General features: G+C 48.8%; 1 protein-coding gene across 1 annotated transcript in view; it reads left to right on the top strand.

The window, feature by feature from the left end:
* PXYLP1 (2-phosphoxylose phosphatase 1) overlaps positions 1-15385 on the top strand; it is a gene marked incomplete at both ends in the record, with an annotated part of 30993 nt that extends 15608 nt beyond the window's left edge. The window contains 4 exons of the mRNA XM_079704955.1: positions 102-260; positions 1627-1753; positions 9589-9728; positions 14448-15385. Coding sequence (XP_079561081.1) covers positions 102-260; positions 1627-1753; positions 9589-9728; positions 14448-15385 — 1364 coding nt within the window. The remainder of the gene's footprint in view (positions 1-101; positions 261-1626; positions 1754-9588; positions 9729-14447) is intronic.
* Between the last annotated feature and the right edge of the window lie 2613 nt (positions 15386-17998).

Consider the following 17998-nt stretch of genomic DNA (forward strand, 5'->3'; position numbering starts at 1 on the left):
CTGCCCTCTGGGCCTGTCTAGCTGGCCTGTGCACCCTATCCCCTACCCCCGCCCCCCACCCAGGACCGTGTGTGTCGTGACCTGCCTTGCTTTCTCTGCAGTCCACCTGATCCCAGTGTCAGCAGCTAAGGATGGAGTGACTAGCAAGAATCGAAAGAGGATCATGCCTGACCCGGTGACGGAGCCCCCCGTAATGGACCCCGTTTACGAAGCCCTTTTGTACTGCAACATTCCACGTGTGGCCGAGCGCAGCATGGAAGGTAGGCCTGGCTGCGCTGCCCAGCGTGGTACCATCTTCAACCAGCATCTAAGGAGCTAGACGGCTAGGGCCCAAATCTTGCATTTGCCACCAAGCTGTGTCCTTGAATGAGTTTCCCCAGGTCTTCATTTCCTTGTCTGTAAAATGGGCATAACTCACAGTCCCTACTCACAGGGCTGCTGGGAGGATTAAGTGACCTCTTTGAGCAGCACGAGGCTCATGATTAGCCCTCCACAAATGTGTGCCATCATCCTGATTATCAGTGAGACAGCAGTGGGATGGAAAGGTGGCCTTGGCTGGCCCTAGGGTGTCGTCCTCAGCTAACTCCTTTCCCGGGCGGGCTTTCCCTGGGCTTAGGACCTCCACAGCATGCCCTGCTGGTGTCTTGAAGTGAAAGTGTAGGAAAATATGATTTCTATGTTGGGTTTTGCTTTTTTGAAAGTGTATCAGAGAATGATGTTGAATATTTATCTGTTTGTGCCCTGCTGTGTTTTACGAGAGGGAGATTTAAAGCAGAAGTCATTGTTTCCAGTACTTCTGTGGGCATCCCCTAGTCTGTGGATGTGCGTGAGGCTACATGAATAGTCTTTTTTTTGCTTTACAGTGATGTGTTAGTTTCTGCTTTATAACAAAGTGAATCAGCTATATGTATACATATATCCCCATATCCCCTCCCTCTTGCATCTCCCTCCCACCCTCCCTATCCCACCCCTCTAGGTGGTCACAAAGCACCTAGCTGATCTCCCTGTGCTATGCGGCTGCTTCCCACTAGCTGTCTAGTTTACATTTGGTAGTGTCTATATGTCCATGCCACTCTCTCACTTCGTCTCAGCTTACCCTTCCCCCTCCCTGTGTCCTCAAGTCCATTCTCTACGTCTGCATCTTTATTCCTGTCCTGCCCCTACGTTCTTCATGACCATTTTTTTTTTAGATTCCATATATATGTGTTAGCATACGGTATTTGTTTTTCTCTTTCTGACATACTTCACTCTGTATGACAGACTCCAGGTCCATCCACCTCACTACAAATAGCTCAATTTCGTTCCTTTTTATGGCTGAGTAGTACTCCATTGTATATATATATATATATGTGCCACATCTTCTTTATCCATTACGTGAATAGTCTTGCCCACGTTTCACTGGAGGTCAGGTGACCCCCGCCACACCCTAGAGCCTCCCCGTGACTTCCAGGGGGCTGGGGTGTAACCAGCCCTCTCACGTTCCTCTGCCCTGCCCTGTGAGGCTAGTCAGAGGCCTCCCACCCAGCACAGCACCCTTCCACCATGGTCACCCCTCCCCTCCTCTGCGAGGTCAAAGGGATGGACATCTCCTGGGTGATAACCAGACAGTGTGCTTCTCTCTCGCAGGTCACGCTCCGCATCATTTTAAGCTGGTCTCAGTGCATGTGTTCATTCGACATGGGGACAGGTACCCACTGTATGTCATTCCCAAAACGAAGCGCCCAGAAATTGACTGCAGTCTGGTGGCTAACAGGTAAATTGCAGTTTTCCTAAAAGTCATTTTCAAGAATCTGTTGCCTCTGTTGAAATTAAAAGGCTGACTGGAGAATTACAGAATCGGGGAGTGGCCTACACTTGTCCAGTGAGTACTGTTTGCCAGGAGTCTGATCTTCAGAGCAGTCCTGCAGGTGAATGCCATTTCACAGTTGAGAGGACAGAGGCCCAGAGAGGTGAGAACACCTGTCTGAGGCCACACAGCAGATAAACTGAGATTTCAGCCCAGGCCACCCTGCTATCTGCAGTCTCCCACCCTGCTATTCTTCAGTTTGAGAAACAACTGGGATGGGGTGCAGTGAGCACTGGGTTAGGAGTCCTCGGACCCTGGCATGGCTGTTCCATTGAGGGGAGCAGGTAAGTCCCTTAGGCTCTCTGAGCCTCAGCCTTCTGTCTCTAAAATGGGGATGACGCTGCTGACCGGACAGGGCTGGGGTGAGGAGTAAGTGGGATGAGGAGGAGGATGCACATTACCGGTTGCAAAGCCACAACCGGAAGACATTTACTTCTTCAACCTTTTCATTCTTCACAGGGGTAGAGACAGCCTGCCCTTGGTTGAGAGCCCTTACGATGAAAAATACTTGAAAAGAGAGTAGAAACTGTGCATGTGGACATGGCATGGCTCTAAAATGAGAGGCACAGTTAGCAATAAAGTGATGGGCCAGGCCTCAGCAAATGTGTCAGGGGACGCATAACCTCCCAAGCAGAGTTTACTGAGTGAGGAGAGGAGGCGGGGGAAGTGCTCGATGGGGATGACGTTCTTTTGATGGAATGCCTTGGGTGCCAGCCTGCCCCGGGCGGCGCCAGCCTGGTGGCACCATGGATTGCCTCCCTGCAGCCAGGGCTCTCCCTTCACAGTGGACTGCAGTGTGGACCCGGGAATTCCAGGTTAACCCTTTGCATCTCAGCCTTCTTACTGTCTAATATCAAGGGGAAGATGAAGTGAACCATTTTATGTAAAAACATCACAAAATACCATGTGACTCTAGGCTTTCATTTCCTGCTGGAGGCCACGACCCTCGCAGCCTGGGGATTTAACGTCTTCTTTTCTGTGTTCAGCAAGTACGGATGCATGTCCTTGTGTCCCGTGGGCTGGGAAACACCCTGGATGGAGTCCAGCCCGTGTCAGAGCACCGGGCAGTCCCTGGCTTTCTTCCTCGTCTCTAGCCCGTCTCTAGCCCTCTGTGCTGGCCTTTCCGCTGGGACCCTCGGCCCCTGCCAGCCACTGCGTGCCAGCCCCTCACCCTTCAGGCCTTTGCACCTGCCGTTTGGCTTGCTGGTCCCCTTCCAAAGCTCCTTCAGGGTCCCCTGAGATGGTACGCCTTCTAGGAGACCTCTCCCAGTGCGTCAGCGGGGATTCTCTGCTTGTATCAGGCACCGCCACTGCCTCACTCAACCTGAAAAAGGGGGACGTAGGGAAGAATCTCAGAACAAAATACTTAACGACCAGACCTTAACTGGCTTAGGACTAGGCAAGGGTGGAGGCCACTTGCTGTGCTGGGTATTAACCCTTTAGTTTCTGGGCTGGAGCATCCAGGGTGGCGGGAGGACACAGGGAGGGCAGCTGGGGGGGTGGCTTTGCTCCTTTGGGTGCAGCAGAGTGTCAGTGTGCTAACAGCTGGCACAGTCCTGCCGTTGTACAGGACTTTGAACAGCCCAGGGACAGGCGGGCCACTAGGCCGCTGAGCTGGCCGGACCCAGAGCAGCCTCAAGGGCTTTGTGGGAGGCACCACGCTTCAGCCGGCAGCTCGCAGCTTCTGCTCCCCTTTCTCTGGCTGGGCTTCAGGTTCCCAGGCGTGAGAATGGGTCTGCCCCCAGGCCAGTCTGCTGTTGCTGAAGAGGTCCCTGAGCACCGTGAGACCTCTGAGGGCCACCTGGCTGTTCCCAGGGAAGGGCCCAGTGGGCAGGGCCGCCGGGCAGCGTGCAGGCCTCCAGTGGGCGTGCTGGTGCTCTATGACTTGTCCTCCCAGCATCGTTGTCTGTGCTCTGCCTGCACCACCGGCCCCTCAGGGCATTGAGTCTTATTCCTTCCATATCACTGGTGCCCAGCCCGAGCCTGGCATGTAATAGTTGTTGGACTGGGTTGGTTGCAGAATGAATTCAGGAGCCCAGTGAGAATCACAGGTCATCATTGCCTATCATGTATCTATCATAGGAGATTTGAGTCTTGACCATGAAATCCTCTGAGGCCATTGTCACCGGTTTGACGTAGGGCAAATCCCTTCACCTCTCTGAGCCTCAGTATTCTGTCTGAGAGCATGCGGATAGTAATCCGGTAAGTCCCCTGCATACAAACAAGTGCCATTCTGAGAACGCGTTTGTAAGTCCAGTTTGTTCGTAAGTCCAACAGAGTTAGCCAAGGTACCCAAGTTTTACAGATGACACCAGACACGTGAACTAACTTACGTGATTGGACATGCGAACGTACGCTCGCATCTTTGAAAGCTTTGAAGGTTCGTATGTAGGGGACTTATCGTACCTCCCTGAAACATCCTCGTGAAGTCTACTAAGGTGATGGAGTAAAGTGCTGAGCCTGGTCCCCACTGAGAGCTTGAGAAATGGTGTTTCATTTACCAGAGCAGCCTGGAATCTCCCAGGCCCGGCCTCTTTTCCTCCCTGAGTGGTCGTGGTCACAGGGCCAGGTCGGGTCCCAGGGTCCCTCATTCTGCCACAGCCGTGACGGGGCCACTTCTGGAGCTCCCAGCTGAGAGGTGCAGTTCCTGGGGACCAGCTGCCCCAGCTGCCTCTGCCTCATTTCCCCTGGCCTTGGTCTTTTGGTCTAGTTCTATTTCATACAAATGCAGTCTGTATTTTTAGGAGCTACTTTCAATCCTTTATAGAAAGTGGGTGGAGTATGCATGTTTAATTAATTAATGGCATTTAATGAATTCCATCTTTTATAACAATAAAAGTTGACTTGTCATTATGAACGCACATTTAGCGTAAGAGTGAGCAGGACCCCCAGCTAAGGGGACCCACTCTGGGCCTCTGAGCCCCCTGGGACTGTGGGATCTGGGTCACCAGCTGTGCCTGCTGCCTTCCCAGGTGCCAGTTCGGCTTCACGAATTATTAACTTTTATGGCCTCCTCAAAGGCGGAGCGTCCTGAATTGTGCCCATTACTCCCGTCTGGTGAAGGACACTGGGCTGGCGGCGGGCGCGCAGCGAGCTGAATCAGCGGGAGCCGGACACCCCAGTGTTTCCCTCCCTGAGGACACCTTCCACGACTCTCAGAGTCTTTGTAGTGGAAGCTGCCTCTTCGTGAGTAGTCGTGGGGCCCAGGAACATTGTCTGGCTGGGAGGTAGAGGTCGACTTGAGAGTTTAGCGTGTAGATGGCCGCCGAAGCTGTGGACTTGAACGGTATCACATACAGAGCCTCTGGAGTGAGGTAATGGCCAAAAACAGAGCCCTGTAAGAGCCCCAGCCAATTACAGCACAGAAGGGAGGGTCCCAGGAGGAGATGGAGAAGTTGCAACAGGAAGGAGGCAGGAGAGTGATGTTATGAGAGCTGAGGAAGCAGAGTTTCAGGAAGGGGGAGGGGGTGGGTAATCACATCAAACAGAGCAAAAAGGTCCAGAAAGCTAAAGACTGAGAAAAGGATGCTAAGTTTATCTTTTTAGAATTTCACTTTATTACTAATATAAAATAATAAATTCTTTAATTAGCATAACTTGTAAAAATCCGTGCTATGAACTTACTATGGTTTCTAGCCATATAAGCTTTTTTGAATTGTGTTTCCTGGTAACAGTGTCACTGGTCTTACACCTCTTCTCTGCTTGTCTTAATGATCTGTACAGAACTCAGTAATTGCTCAGATTATGGCTAAAGCACAATAAGTTTTCTTACAGGTGTGTAGATGAGCCTTGGGGTTCCATGTATGCTTTGTGGCATAAATAGGTGTGAAAAATGCATATAAAAATGTAAACAAGACCTCTGAAGTGAATGGTTTGAAGGCTTAAGATGGTAGCACTGCTGGTTCTTTGCATTTTCAATATGAAAATAGATTTCCAATGAGAACACAGTAACGTGGGTTTTTCCTGAAGAAAAATTCATCATCACAGATATAATCATTTCTGTGTTGGTCAGGGTAAGGCTAGGCTGCATGCTGTTAGAATAAAGAGAACCAAGGAGGAATTCCCTGGTGGTCCAGTGGCTAGGACTCAGCATTTTCACTGCTGTGGGCCTGGATTCAATCCCTGGTCCGTGAACCATAAGCCGCGTGGTGCGCCCAAAAAATAAAAAAGAGAACCAAGAATGCATTGCCTTAGATAATAGAAGTTTATCTCTTGCATGAAGGTCTGAGATGAGTGTTCCAGGTTGTACAACTTGGCTTTACCTGGTCATTCAGGGCCCCAGGTTCCTTCCAGGTTGTTGCTCCCAGCGTGCCCTAGGCATGTCTACGTGACTGAACCTGGGTTGCTGCAGTACCTGAATAGTGGCCAGAAGGAAGGAAGAGAGTGTGAAGGGGGCACGCCTGTGATCTGAAAGCCTAAACACAGATTGGCATACATCCTTCCATTCCACTGGAGAATACTTAGTCACGTGGCTCTACCTGACCACTAGGACTTCAGAAATGGGCTCTAACCAAGTTCCCAAGAAGAGGAGAATAGATTTTAGTATATAGCTGTTAAAGAAAAAACAGAGCCAGAGAACAGATAAAGTAGTAAAAGCAGATCTTATTCAGGAGTTAATGCAGAGGGGTAGAACTGGACTCAGTTCCAAATACAGCACGGACAAGTGGGGTTTTATAGCCAAGGAGCAGGGTGTGGGTCAGTGGATGGGGAATTACTATGAGGAGACATCAGGGGTCAGGGGGTTCTGGCTAAACTCACTCCACAGGATTCTTGCTGAAGGCAGACCAGGGTGATCAGATGCCGCCGGGGGTGAGGAATTTGATCATGTATCAAGGGTGATCAGATATCAAAAGTGCGAGATTCTGGCTAAACAGACTTAGCAGGATTCTTGCTGAAAATGGGCAATGCAAAGACAGATATAAATCCAAAGAACATGAAAGTCCAGAGGTCAAGGCTTGGTTGGGAAGAGGGTTCAGAGGAGACGAAAATTTGATCAAAGAGAGTCTGTTACAAGTAACAGTCTCACTCACAACAGCCTTTATTTTTAATATTTCCATCAAAATCTGGATACTTTCATAAACACTATGGGAACTTGCCGTATTCATTGCTACAGATTAAGAAGGCTTGGACTTCTCCTGAAGCATCGAAGGTTGGGGCACTTCCCAGTTGAAATCATTTCCGTGTGCTTCTGAGGCATTTACCATGTGCTGGGTACCCTCTCCGCCGCAGGGATGGAGCAGTAGATGCAGTTGGCAGGACTAATCTCGGGTGGCTTTGGCTGTGGCAGCTTGAAGTGGGAATCTCAGTTGCCTGACCAGGGATGGAACCCAGGCCACAGTACTGCCCTGGCTCTTGTCTGCTTGGAAGAAAGAATTCAGCAAAGAGACAAAAAGTAGTGAGGCAAGTAAAGTGTTTATTAGGAGAGAAGATACATGTAAAGAAAGCATGGGCGGGCTCAGAGAGAGAGAAAGAGAGAGCCGTGGGCTTTTGGGGTGGGTTAAATCACTTATATGGAGGCAGTTCTGGGTTTCCAGTCATCTTGCTTTGTCTGGTTTTGAGTCCATATCTCGTCTGGCTCAGGGCCCTACCCTGGGTGCACGTGCATCTTTCAGCCAAGATGGACTCGGGCGCTAGGTTCCCTGAGAAGTTGACAGAACACATTATGGTCTAGCACCCCCTCCCCTGAGGAGCCTTTCTGCACATGCATAGCTTGGGGGTCTCCTTGACCTCCAGAATGAGAAATATGTGGTCTCTTTATCTTTTATCTCGGCAGGACTCAGCTCCTCGTGGCTCCCGCCATTATCTTTATCTTGGAGTATCTGTCCACAGGCGAGAGATGTCAGCTGCTCAGCCTGGGGCCCATCTATCTCCTGCCTCAGGATCTGGTCATTCAGATCCAGGACAGGCCCAGGGACTCAGGTTACCTGGTCCTCTTCTTGATTAAAAGTCTTTTGTTATTCTCTTCCATAAGTGAAGTTTTTCTTCCACGAATCGTCATCTCTCCATATCGAAAACAAGTTTCCATGAATACAGTTAGATATTAATGCATCATTAAGCAGTCAGATTCCCTGAAAACTCTCAGTAGTGAAATTTCATTTCTAAAACTGGTAGCAAAGCTTTTCTTAGATCCTCAAACATCACCAACCTGAAATAACGGCCTGGAGCGGAACATTTGACCCCTGTTGATGGATAGCCTTTGTTTATGTGGATTTGTTTTGGCAGCCTCATTATCAGTCTGGACATTTTATTTCACAGTTTGCAAATATTTATGTGTTTTAGCCTCAGGGAAAATAACACATTCTCTGTTTTTATGGAAAGCCGTAATGCCCTATAGCAATCCAGGGTGATTTATTAGACTATATACTCTATGTCAGGATTAGCATTCTCTAATTTTAAAACATATTTCTGGAATGGATTTTTTTTTTTTAGCTTTATATTTTTGAAAGATAAACCCATTTGGGCAGCCATTGTAAAAGCATTGCCAAAGTTAGTTAGGCTTTCAGACAGCGGGGGTCTGCCATTAGACAATTTATCTTTGCTTCTTTTCGTGCTGATTTAGTTGGGAACTACTCTCTCTGTCCACCTCTGTTCAGCTGGAAATGTATAAATGTTCATAGGCCATTTCATTATTTAAAGAAAAGGTGTGTATACTCATAGGTCATCTCATTATTCAGAGAAAATGTGTATATATTTATGGGTCATTTCATTATTCAGGGAAATTGTGTATTAGTGACTAGAACAATAAATCTTGATTTGCCATGTGTACTTCATGGCAGAAATAGAAATAATGTCAGATCTCATAAATAACCTGGTGTGTTTTTTTTCACTGTTCATCCCCACCCCACGTGCAATGAGATACCATATGTGCAAAATGCATAGTGAGCTGTAGAGATCTGGGTTATCTTAATCAGTTAATTTTCTTCACAGGAGTTTTTCCAGAGGTCACATAAGTTAAGGATTAAGGGTTACCCCAATGAAGGTCGGGATGCATTTTCTAGGAGGAAGAGGCAGCATGTGGAAAGTCTTGGAAGCATGAAAGGACAGGTGTGCAGGGCCCACAGAAGGCAGATGCTGTGCGTGGCCAGAGCACAGCATTAGGGCTCACTGGGCCTCACAGTGAGGCAGGGCCAGAGTAGACTGACGGCTGTGCGTGGCTTCTTGGGAAGGTGGCACCGTGGAAGAGCAGTGACAGTCGGGGTTGCCTTCTACGTCGGCCTCACTGGCTGTGGAGGAGGCAAGATGCGACCGCAGGCGGGCCAAGGAGGGGCCCATGCCATCCAGACAAAAGCTGACTGAGGCAGACCCTGCTCAGGGCTGCAGGGATACAGGAGAGCGGGGCAGAGAAGCCCAGGAGGGCACCTGTGCAGGGCGCAGGGGAGGGAGAAATCGAGGAGGACCCGCAGCCTCGGCTTGGCTGCCTCGGGTCGGGGGGTTGGTGGCCTCCTGGAGGGGGAGACAGGAGTGGGGCGGCCTGGGCAACCAGGTGGATGAGGTCCACGCTGACTCCCACGGTGCTGAGGATGATGGGTATTTCGGTGGAAGGCGGGGTCTCGGGCTGGCCTTATGGAGTGGGGATTTTATGTGTAGGTGGTAGCGGGCATGTAATCGTGAAACTGGAATGTGCTGTTATTGTGGGTGAGAAAGGGCTTGGCTCACTTGGGATCCTGCTTGCTGAGGCTGAAATCGTCATGGACGGTTCTGGAGCACGCTAACCACTAACTCTCTCTGTGTTGCCTCTTTAGGAAACCGTATCACCCTAAACTGGAGGCTTTCGTGAGTCACATGTCCAAAGGATCCGGAGCCTCTTTCGAAAGCCCCTTGCACTCCCTGCCTCTTTACCCCAGTCACCAGCTGTGTGAGATGGGAGAGCTCACGCAGACAGGTATGTGGAGCTGCCCCTCCCCTATCAGTCTCCCACCCGCTCCTGTATTTGGCGGACGCGTGTATCGGGGCCTCCTGGGAAAGACGCTGTGGGCGCAGGGGTGAGTAGGGCCAGCACCTCAAGCAGCTGTGTGCCCACCAAGGTATCTGATTCAACATGTGATTTCTAAATATTAGAAATAACCTTTTTTCTTATTACAAAAACCATATATGTTCATAGAAGAGAAAGCAGGAAAGACAGTTAAGCAAAAGGAAGAAAATTTAAAGCACTCATAATCCTATCAAAGAAATTAATAATCTTTCTTCATGTGTTTATATCTGCATGCACTCGTGGGCGTGCGCGCGCACACACACACACACACACACACTCTCTCTCTCTCTCTCATTCTCACAGGTGGTATCTTCCTAAACACTGTTTGTTTGGAGTTTTTTTGGTTTTTTGTTTTTTTTTTTTTTTGCGGTACGCGGGCCTCTCACTGTTGTGGCCTCTCCCGTTGCGGAGCACAGTCTCCGGACGCGCAGGCTCAGCGGCCATGGCTCACGGGCCCAGCCGCTCCACGGCATGTGGGATCTTCCTGGACCGGGGCACGAACCCGTGTCCCCTACATCGGCAGGCGGACTCTCAACCACTGCGCCACCAGGGAAGCCCTAAACACTGTTTTGTAACCTACTTTTTCACTTAACAATATATTGAGATCATCTTTCCCTATCAATAAATGTTCATCAACAACATCATTTCTGACAGCTGCATATTATTCCACTATGAATGGGCCATGATTTATGTAACCAGTCCCATGTCCTTAGCTACTCAGACAAAACAGCTGAAAGGTTTTAATGCACCAGATCTCAGGGAGACACGCATATGGCAGAGCCCCACTGAGCATGGAGTTTGTCTGGCTTGTGTGTTCCTCACAGAAGCTCCTCTCTCCCTCTGCAGCCCTGTCCGTACTGTTGTGCAGCCAGTTCACTGTCAGCCTAGGTTGGTGATTTAACAGTGGGGTCACCTTTGTCGGTACGAGAAGGAACTGGTGGTCCCCTAAGAGGTTCCAGCTTGCTGCTTCCTCAGTCAGGGACCTTAAAGGACTTTTGCGTGCTCACCAGCCTTTCTGGAGGAATCAAGGCGACTGATCGGCCACGTTCTGTTTCTTGATCCACCAGAACCTTAGGACCTCAGCTTTGATGGAAGGAAGGTCTCTGTCCTGTACTTGGCCCTGTTGGTTTCGCCATGTTTTGAAAGCCATTATTATTGGGGATACTGAGTGACAGAGTGGGGCAAGCTTAAGTCTCTGGAGGACTAGCCTTGAATAAGGAGTTCTGTCAAAAGCTTTTGCTAATTAGTTCACGTGCACAAGCTCTGCATTAGTTTAAAACAAGAGTTCTCCTCCTACCAGATCCAGCACCCCCTTTTATTAACAAGTGTTTTGTGGTGCTCCCTGAACTATCCTGAAGTGAAATTTGAATATAACTTTTCTATATACATAATTTTAAAAAACAGTCATGTCAGGCACCCTAATTGTAACATGAAGTAGAAACAACAGGAAACTAATTTATTATATAATTCTGTATATCTCAATATAAATGCCTGAGCGCACCTTTGTTAGAAAATAGGATGAAATAATCAGTTGCTTGGGCTTCAGTGTAGACTGGTGTGTGTGACAGCTACGAATGCAGACTGGTCAAGGGATGCGTGTTGGTGACACTACTACTCCGTGTCAGGACATGATTTTTTTGACAAGTTGTGATCAAAACAAAAGACAGGTGTCCCTTAATTTATATTGCATTTCTGGAAAATTCAGTGGATGTTAATGTTGTGCAAAAATGGTTTTGTGTTTATAGACACAAAAAACCAGATTTGAGATTGAAGTATTTAAACAGGGTTTTCACACGAGGGAATGTCTTATACATTCAAAAGTTATGTGGAACAGAAAACAGTTCCTCGTGAAGACTGTCTGGCCCTTGGACCCCACCCGCTAGGGATCAGGAACGCACTTCCCCGTATTACTGTGACAACCCAAGCCCTCCCTGAGGGCAGAACCATGCTTGCCTAGAGCCACTGACTGCAAGTAATAGAAACCAACTCAAGCGGAAAAAGGACATTTATTATAAAGATTCAGGGTGACTCACAGACTCTTAAGGGCAAGAATATGACCAGACCTCCAGAGACTGGTACCAGCTATAAAGAAGCTGTCTGTCCCTACCTCTATGGTTTTGCTGTGTGTCTGTCAACAGAGACAGTCCTAGCCACGTGCAGAGATGAATTTACATGTTCAAGTTCCTGAGGGAATCTAACGGGGTCCTTGAGGGTCAGCGTCCGTCAGCTGGCTAGGAAGTCAGGGTAATTGCATCGGGCAGCTATTCATTCTAACCTTTCTTCTCCATTGACCTATGATCATCATCGTTTTCTAAATTAGTATTACCCTAGAAATCATTTTTGCGGTCGTTTGCTCCTATTCCCTCATTCTCTTTTTAGTGGTCACTTTTATCTTCTATTTGAAATTTCACATCGCTGTTAGAATCATCATTTGTACGTGGCACACTCTGGGCGCCCCACAGGAGCTGTGTAAGATGCGACTGATCACAAGTGCCTACTCTGTCCCAGATGCTTTGGCGGCTGCCGCATGTAGGGGACGGGGGGTGGTTGGATGACTGAGATGCTGTCCCAAAGGAACCTGCAGCTGCAGGAGTACAGTGCATGGAGACCCCTGAGGGTGTTGCTGCGAGTGGCAGGCTCTTACAGAATAAACACGGGTTTTGGAGTAGACAGACCTGTGAAACGGGGCTCGTAACATCTTCCCGACAGCGCTGGTGGCAAGCTGCAGTAGACAGCATGTGTAAAGCGCCTAGCTCAGTGCTAGCATATGCTAGGCTCAATGTATGCAGCTGTTGCCTTAGCGGTCCAGCGGCCTGTGCAAACAGGAGGGAACGATTCATTGGACCTCTGGGGAGTGGAGGAGGAGGAGGGAGACAGAGAAGGTAGTATTGGAGCCAGGATGAGGATTTCACTAGGAAGAGAAAGGGAAGGGCGTGAACAGAGTCATGAAGATGCAGCCTGTGTTTGGAGGGAAGAAGAAGCCCTGAATGGATAGCGTTTCTGCAGGAACATGTCGGGAGGAGGTGATGTGAGCACAAGGTTGGGCCGGGGCAGGGGCTGGAGTTCTGCTCGGCCACGTCTGAACTGTGAATGGCTTGGGCCTCAGTTTCCTTATCTGTAAAATAAGGAAAAGGGAGATCATGATAATATGCCTTCTTTGCTGGGTTTTTGTGAGGATTAAAGGAGAAAGGTTGGCACACAGTAAGCGCGCCAACCTTTATGTACATAGCCTCAGAATACAGGGTGGGCCCAGAGGGGAACGGGGGCAGACACAGATTCTGGACGTTTGTCACTCATGGTTGGTCCCTTTATGCGGGTCATTTGAAAACGCGAAGACCTGCCCCAGCCCAGATCCCTCAGGGAATTCTGCTGTCAACACCCTTCATTCGAAGTAGCACCTAGACATCCTTTTTTTTTCTTCCTGAGCTATTCCCCTTCCTGGGCCAACACCGTTCCCTCCGTCTCACGCATTTCAGCCTGAAGTTGTCTCATCTTTGTGGTGGGGCTTTTCAAACCATTCGGGCATCTGACTAAGTGGCATTACTGGTCACAGGGCCTGCCTGCGGTTGACACTCTCAGAGAATGCAGATCTTGCACTGAAATTCCATCCCAACACCCTGTTGGCTACAGAGTGAGCTTGCTTTTATCTTGGACTACCTTCTCCTGCTTGAAGATAAGGCTTTTGCAGTTTTTTCCTTTTTTTTTTTTTCAAGATACTATACTGTGGTATAGTTCCTGTGTGTGGTTCGAAACTATAACAACTAAAGGGTAAACTTAAAATTCACGCTCCTACCCATGTTCCACCTCCCCCCGTTTCTGTGCCCCCATCATCCCCAGGTAACCGTTGTGCATCCTTGCAAAATTTTTCTATGCAAAACACAGGCAGCTGCCAATACACGTTCTTATTTTCCCCTCATTTTTATTTAAAAGCAGCATAATAGACATACTGTTCTGCAGTTTGCTTTTTTTTTCCCCCAAATATTCTGAGTATCTGGGAGATCATTCCAAATCCATACAGAGACAGTATCCTTGCTGATGAGCAGGTAAAGCCCTAGCAGGATTGGGCAGAATGCACCCAGAAGGTGAGCAGAGAGCCTTCAGCTGGGACAGTAGGGAGGACGGTGTGAAGGAGGGAACGTCCCCAAAGTGAGGGGACCAGGCAGCCAGCAGGTGACTTGTTCTCCTTGCCTGACAGATTTCCCTGAACTCCTCCCAGGGCGGGAGGGAGAAAGCTCTCCTTAGGCCCCTGCCAATCACCTCCTAGACAGATGTCCACCAGTGCAATGGTTCCTACCCTCTGAGCCCCGCCAGTCACAGCCCTCCTCCAGGGGAGGGACCAGTCAGAAGGGAGGAATCAAGGCAGATAAATGGTCCTCGTGCTTCCCAGAAAGGCGTGGGTCCAGAGGACCGGGCCCCACTCTGCTCATCCCTTTGTGGATAAGCCTGAGGGGCTCCCTTTGCACGCTGACGTGAGCCCGTTCTCGGGGCTTCCACGCACTGGGGGCCAGGCTCGAGGATGCAATCGTTCGCTGTCTAAAGCATTCCAGAGTGGGACGGGCCTTGACTCCCTGTGCTGTTCCCTTTGCTAAGCTGGTAGTCAGGCAAGCGTGTGGCACTCTTGTGTTTCAGGGATCGTGCAGCATCTGCAGAATGGCCAGCTCCTGAGGGACATCTATCTGAAGAAACACAAACTCCTGCCCAGTGACTGGTCCACAAAGCAGCTTCACTTAGAGACCACTGGCAAAAGCCGGACGCTGCAGAGTGGGCTGGCTCTGCTTTATGGCTTTCTCCCAGATTTTGACTGGAAGAAGATTTATTTCCGGCACCAGCCCAGCGCTCTGTTCTGCTCTGGGAACTGCTACTGCCCGCTGAGGAACCAGTACCTGGAAAAGGAGCAGCGTCGGCAGTACCTGTTGCGTTTGAAAAACACGCAGCTGGAGAGGACCTACGAGGAGATGGCCAGGATCGTGGACACGCCCACCAAGCAGCTCCGGGCCGCCAACCCCATAGACGCCATGCTCTGCCTTTTCTGCCACAACGTCAGCTTCCCCTGCACCAGGAATGGCTGTGTTAACATGGAGCACTTCAAGGTGATCAAGAGGCATCAGATAGAGGACGAGAGAGAGAGGCAGGAGAAGAAACTGTATCTGGGGTACGCGCTCCTGGGCGCCCACCCCATCCTGAACCAGACCGCGGGCCGCATGCGGCGCGCGGCCGAGGGCCGGAAGGAAGAGCTCTTCGCGCTCTCCTCTGCTCACGACGTCACTCTGGCCCCGATTCTCAGTGCCTTGGGCCTTACAGAAGCCAGGTTCCCGAGGTTCGCGGCCAGGTTGATCTTTGAGCTCTGGCAAGACAGAGAGAAGCCCGGCGAGCACTCCATCCGGGTTCTCTACGACGGTGTCGATGTCACGTTCCACACCTCCTTCTGCCAGGATCACCACAAGCGGTCTCCCAAGCCCATGTGCCCCCTCGAAAACTTCGTCCGCTTTGTCAAAAGGGACATGTTCGTGGCCCTGGGTAGTGGTAGCACTAATTATTATGATGCGTGTCACAGGGAAGGATCCTAAAAGGTACGTGGTGCGGCGCCAACAGAATCTCTGCCAATACCGAGGGATGGGAAAGGTCCGCTTCTAGTTCTTTTGGTTGCTAAGGGTACAAGGTGATTTTTAAAGGCCGGAAATCATGCTTGGGGGCCACATAGATTTAGGGTTGAACAGTGAATATGTTGCTGTAATTGGGTACTTGAGTTACTTGGTACACAATGGCCAGTTCACAGAGAAAGGAAGGTACTTTATCATAGCCAGACTTTGCTTAGGATGCCAGAATAATGCTTCGGTACCCAAAGCTGCCAATCCACATATGTGTTCTTTTGATCTGCCTTGGTACTGTATGATGGAACCAGCAAACCTCAGCCAAAAGTTTCTTAATCTGGGACAATCTTACCTTGTCCTTGTTCAGTGAACAATTTCCTGAAGTGATTTATCTAAAATAGGGGTAGGCAAACTTTTTCTGTAAAGGGCCAAATAGTAAATATTGTAGACATTGCGGACCAAAAGGCCACATATAGCGTCTGTCACAGCTACTCGATTCTGCTCTTGTAACTTGAAAGCAGCGACAGACAGCGTGTGAATGAATAAGCATGGCTGTGTTCACAGGCCGCACAGAACAGGCAGTGGGCCAGGTGTGGCCCGAGGGCTGTAGTTTGCTGATCCCTGTTCTAAAAGCTAGGCTCTACTACAATTGCACTTTCAGCACTTTGCGAGAGAACCAGTTGAATACCCAGAATTATTCAGTGGTGCCTCCAGTAACGTCTGCTAGAAACACAGAATCTGGTCTGTATCCGACATTATAACAAAACTTGAGGGGAAATAAACATTGAATCAAAATGAATCATAGAAAAATTATTAGAATAATACTTGATGTTCATGATGATTATGGTATAACATCTGAGTATGTCTTAAATATTTGTCTGCTGTAGTCTATTTGCTGTACATGCTGAAATTTTTGTATTCCATTTAGTATTTTTATAGTCTAGGAAAATATTTTCTAAGACCAGTTTTAGATGTGCTCTGATTCCTATGAAATATTCAATTTACTGTATCTGCTTGGGGGTTAGAAAGGAGCCAGAAGCTGAATTCAGGCACTTTCTTCCAATAAAACTAATTATGGCTCATTGCCTTCGACAAGCAGTAGAATTGGATCGATTTTTAAACCATTTTCGTGTTTCAGATGGTAAATTCGAACTGAGTTTTAAATAAGTTTTTGGAAGAACTTTGTTACTAGATAGTTAAATAATCTTTATAAGGTATTTTATATATTAGAAGCAATTATAATTAAATCTGTGATTTCTGACTAAAATGGTGCTAGTTCTGTGCGAAGAAATATAAAGTGAGATTCCCCGATGTCGCTGGTATTCCAGCCTTTTCTCTTTGTTTTTTGTCCAGTGTTGCATTTGAATACGTCCGTTTCTATTAATAAATTTTTGAAGATTACTCGTACACACAACTCATGGTTTGTACCTGTAAGTCACTCTGTTTCCTTTCAAGTGAGTTCATATGTTTTTTTTCATTTATCTTTTTTTAAAATAAATAAATACATTTTAAATTAGAAAGCTCTACAGCAGGGGTCCCCAACCCCCAGGCCACAGACCGCAGCCTGTTAGGAACTGGCCGCACAGCAGGAGGTGAGCTGCGGGAAGGCGAGTGAAGCTTCACCTGCCGCCCCCGTCGCTGCCCATTACCGCCTGAACCATTCCCCATCCCCCCACCCTGTCCGTGGAAAAACTGTCTTCCACGAAACCAGTCCCTGGTGCTAAAAAGGTTGGGGACCGCTGCTCTACGGTACACGTGGGTAAGGGAGGGCCAGGCCCCAGCCTAGTGTGGCCAGCCACACGCCAAGCTGGGCCCTCAGGGGTGACGGGAAAGGACAGCCGTCCTGCACTGGGTGGGCCACACAGGGGCTGCAGCTTCCTTCTCTGACAGCAGCACCAGGGCTCGGTGGCCGAGAGGATGTGTCACAGCTGGTGGCCTGGGACTGGGTGAAAATTTATCCCCAGAGCTTCTTTTATTGCTGAAAATGGTGTGTTATCTCTCGAGTATTTAAAGCCTAAGCAGGTTTTTGTTGTTGTTGTTCCCACTCACAGTCTATCTGAATCAGAACTGCTAAACACAGCTTGAAGATTTTAAAAATAAAGGTGAATCAGAAGATGTTTTAAAAATCAGTTCGCAACATCTGTGGGTAAAGGTGGATATTTTGCATAAGAGCCACCATTAAAAGTTTAGATAGAGGTTTTGCCTCCCAAGACATTGGGTATGCATGGCATTAAAGTATCCTCCTCAGTATCGACTTCTGAGACATTTCGTTTCCATAAACAAACACTGAGCACCCAGCTGAGGTTTCCTTTAATAATATGTCTTTTAGATACATTTCTCATCAAGTTGCTTCCCATAACAGTATATCTTGGAGAGTTCCACACTGAGAGAGGGTGGTGGGGCCGGGGCGGGAGAGAGAGAGAGAGAAAGGGAGAAGGAGAGAGAGAGAGATGGTACGGGGTGGGGGAGAGGGAGAGAAAGGGGGAGAGAGAGGGAGAGAGAGAGAGAGAGAGAGAGAGAGAGGGAGGGAGAGAGAGAAAGAAAAAGAAGGAAGGAAGAAAGAAAGGGAAAGAAATAGAGGAAAAGAAA

Source organism: Hyperoodon ampullatus (genome assembly GCF_949752795.1).
Source record: "Hyperoodon ampullatus genome assembly, chromosome: 5".
NCBI lineage: Eukaryota > Metazoa > Chordata > Mammalia > Artiodactyla > Ziphiidae > Hyperoodon > Hyperoodon ampullatus.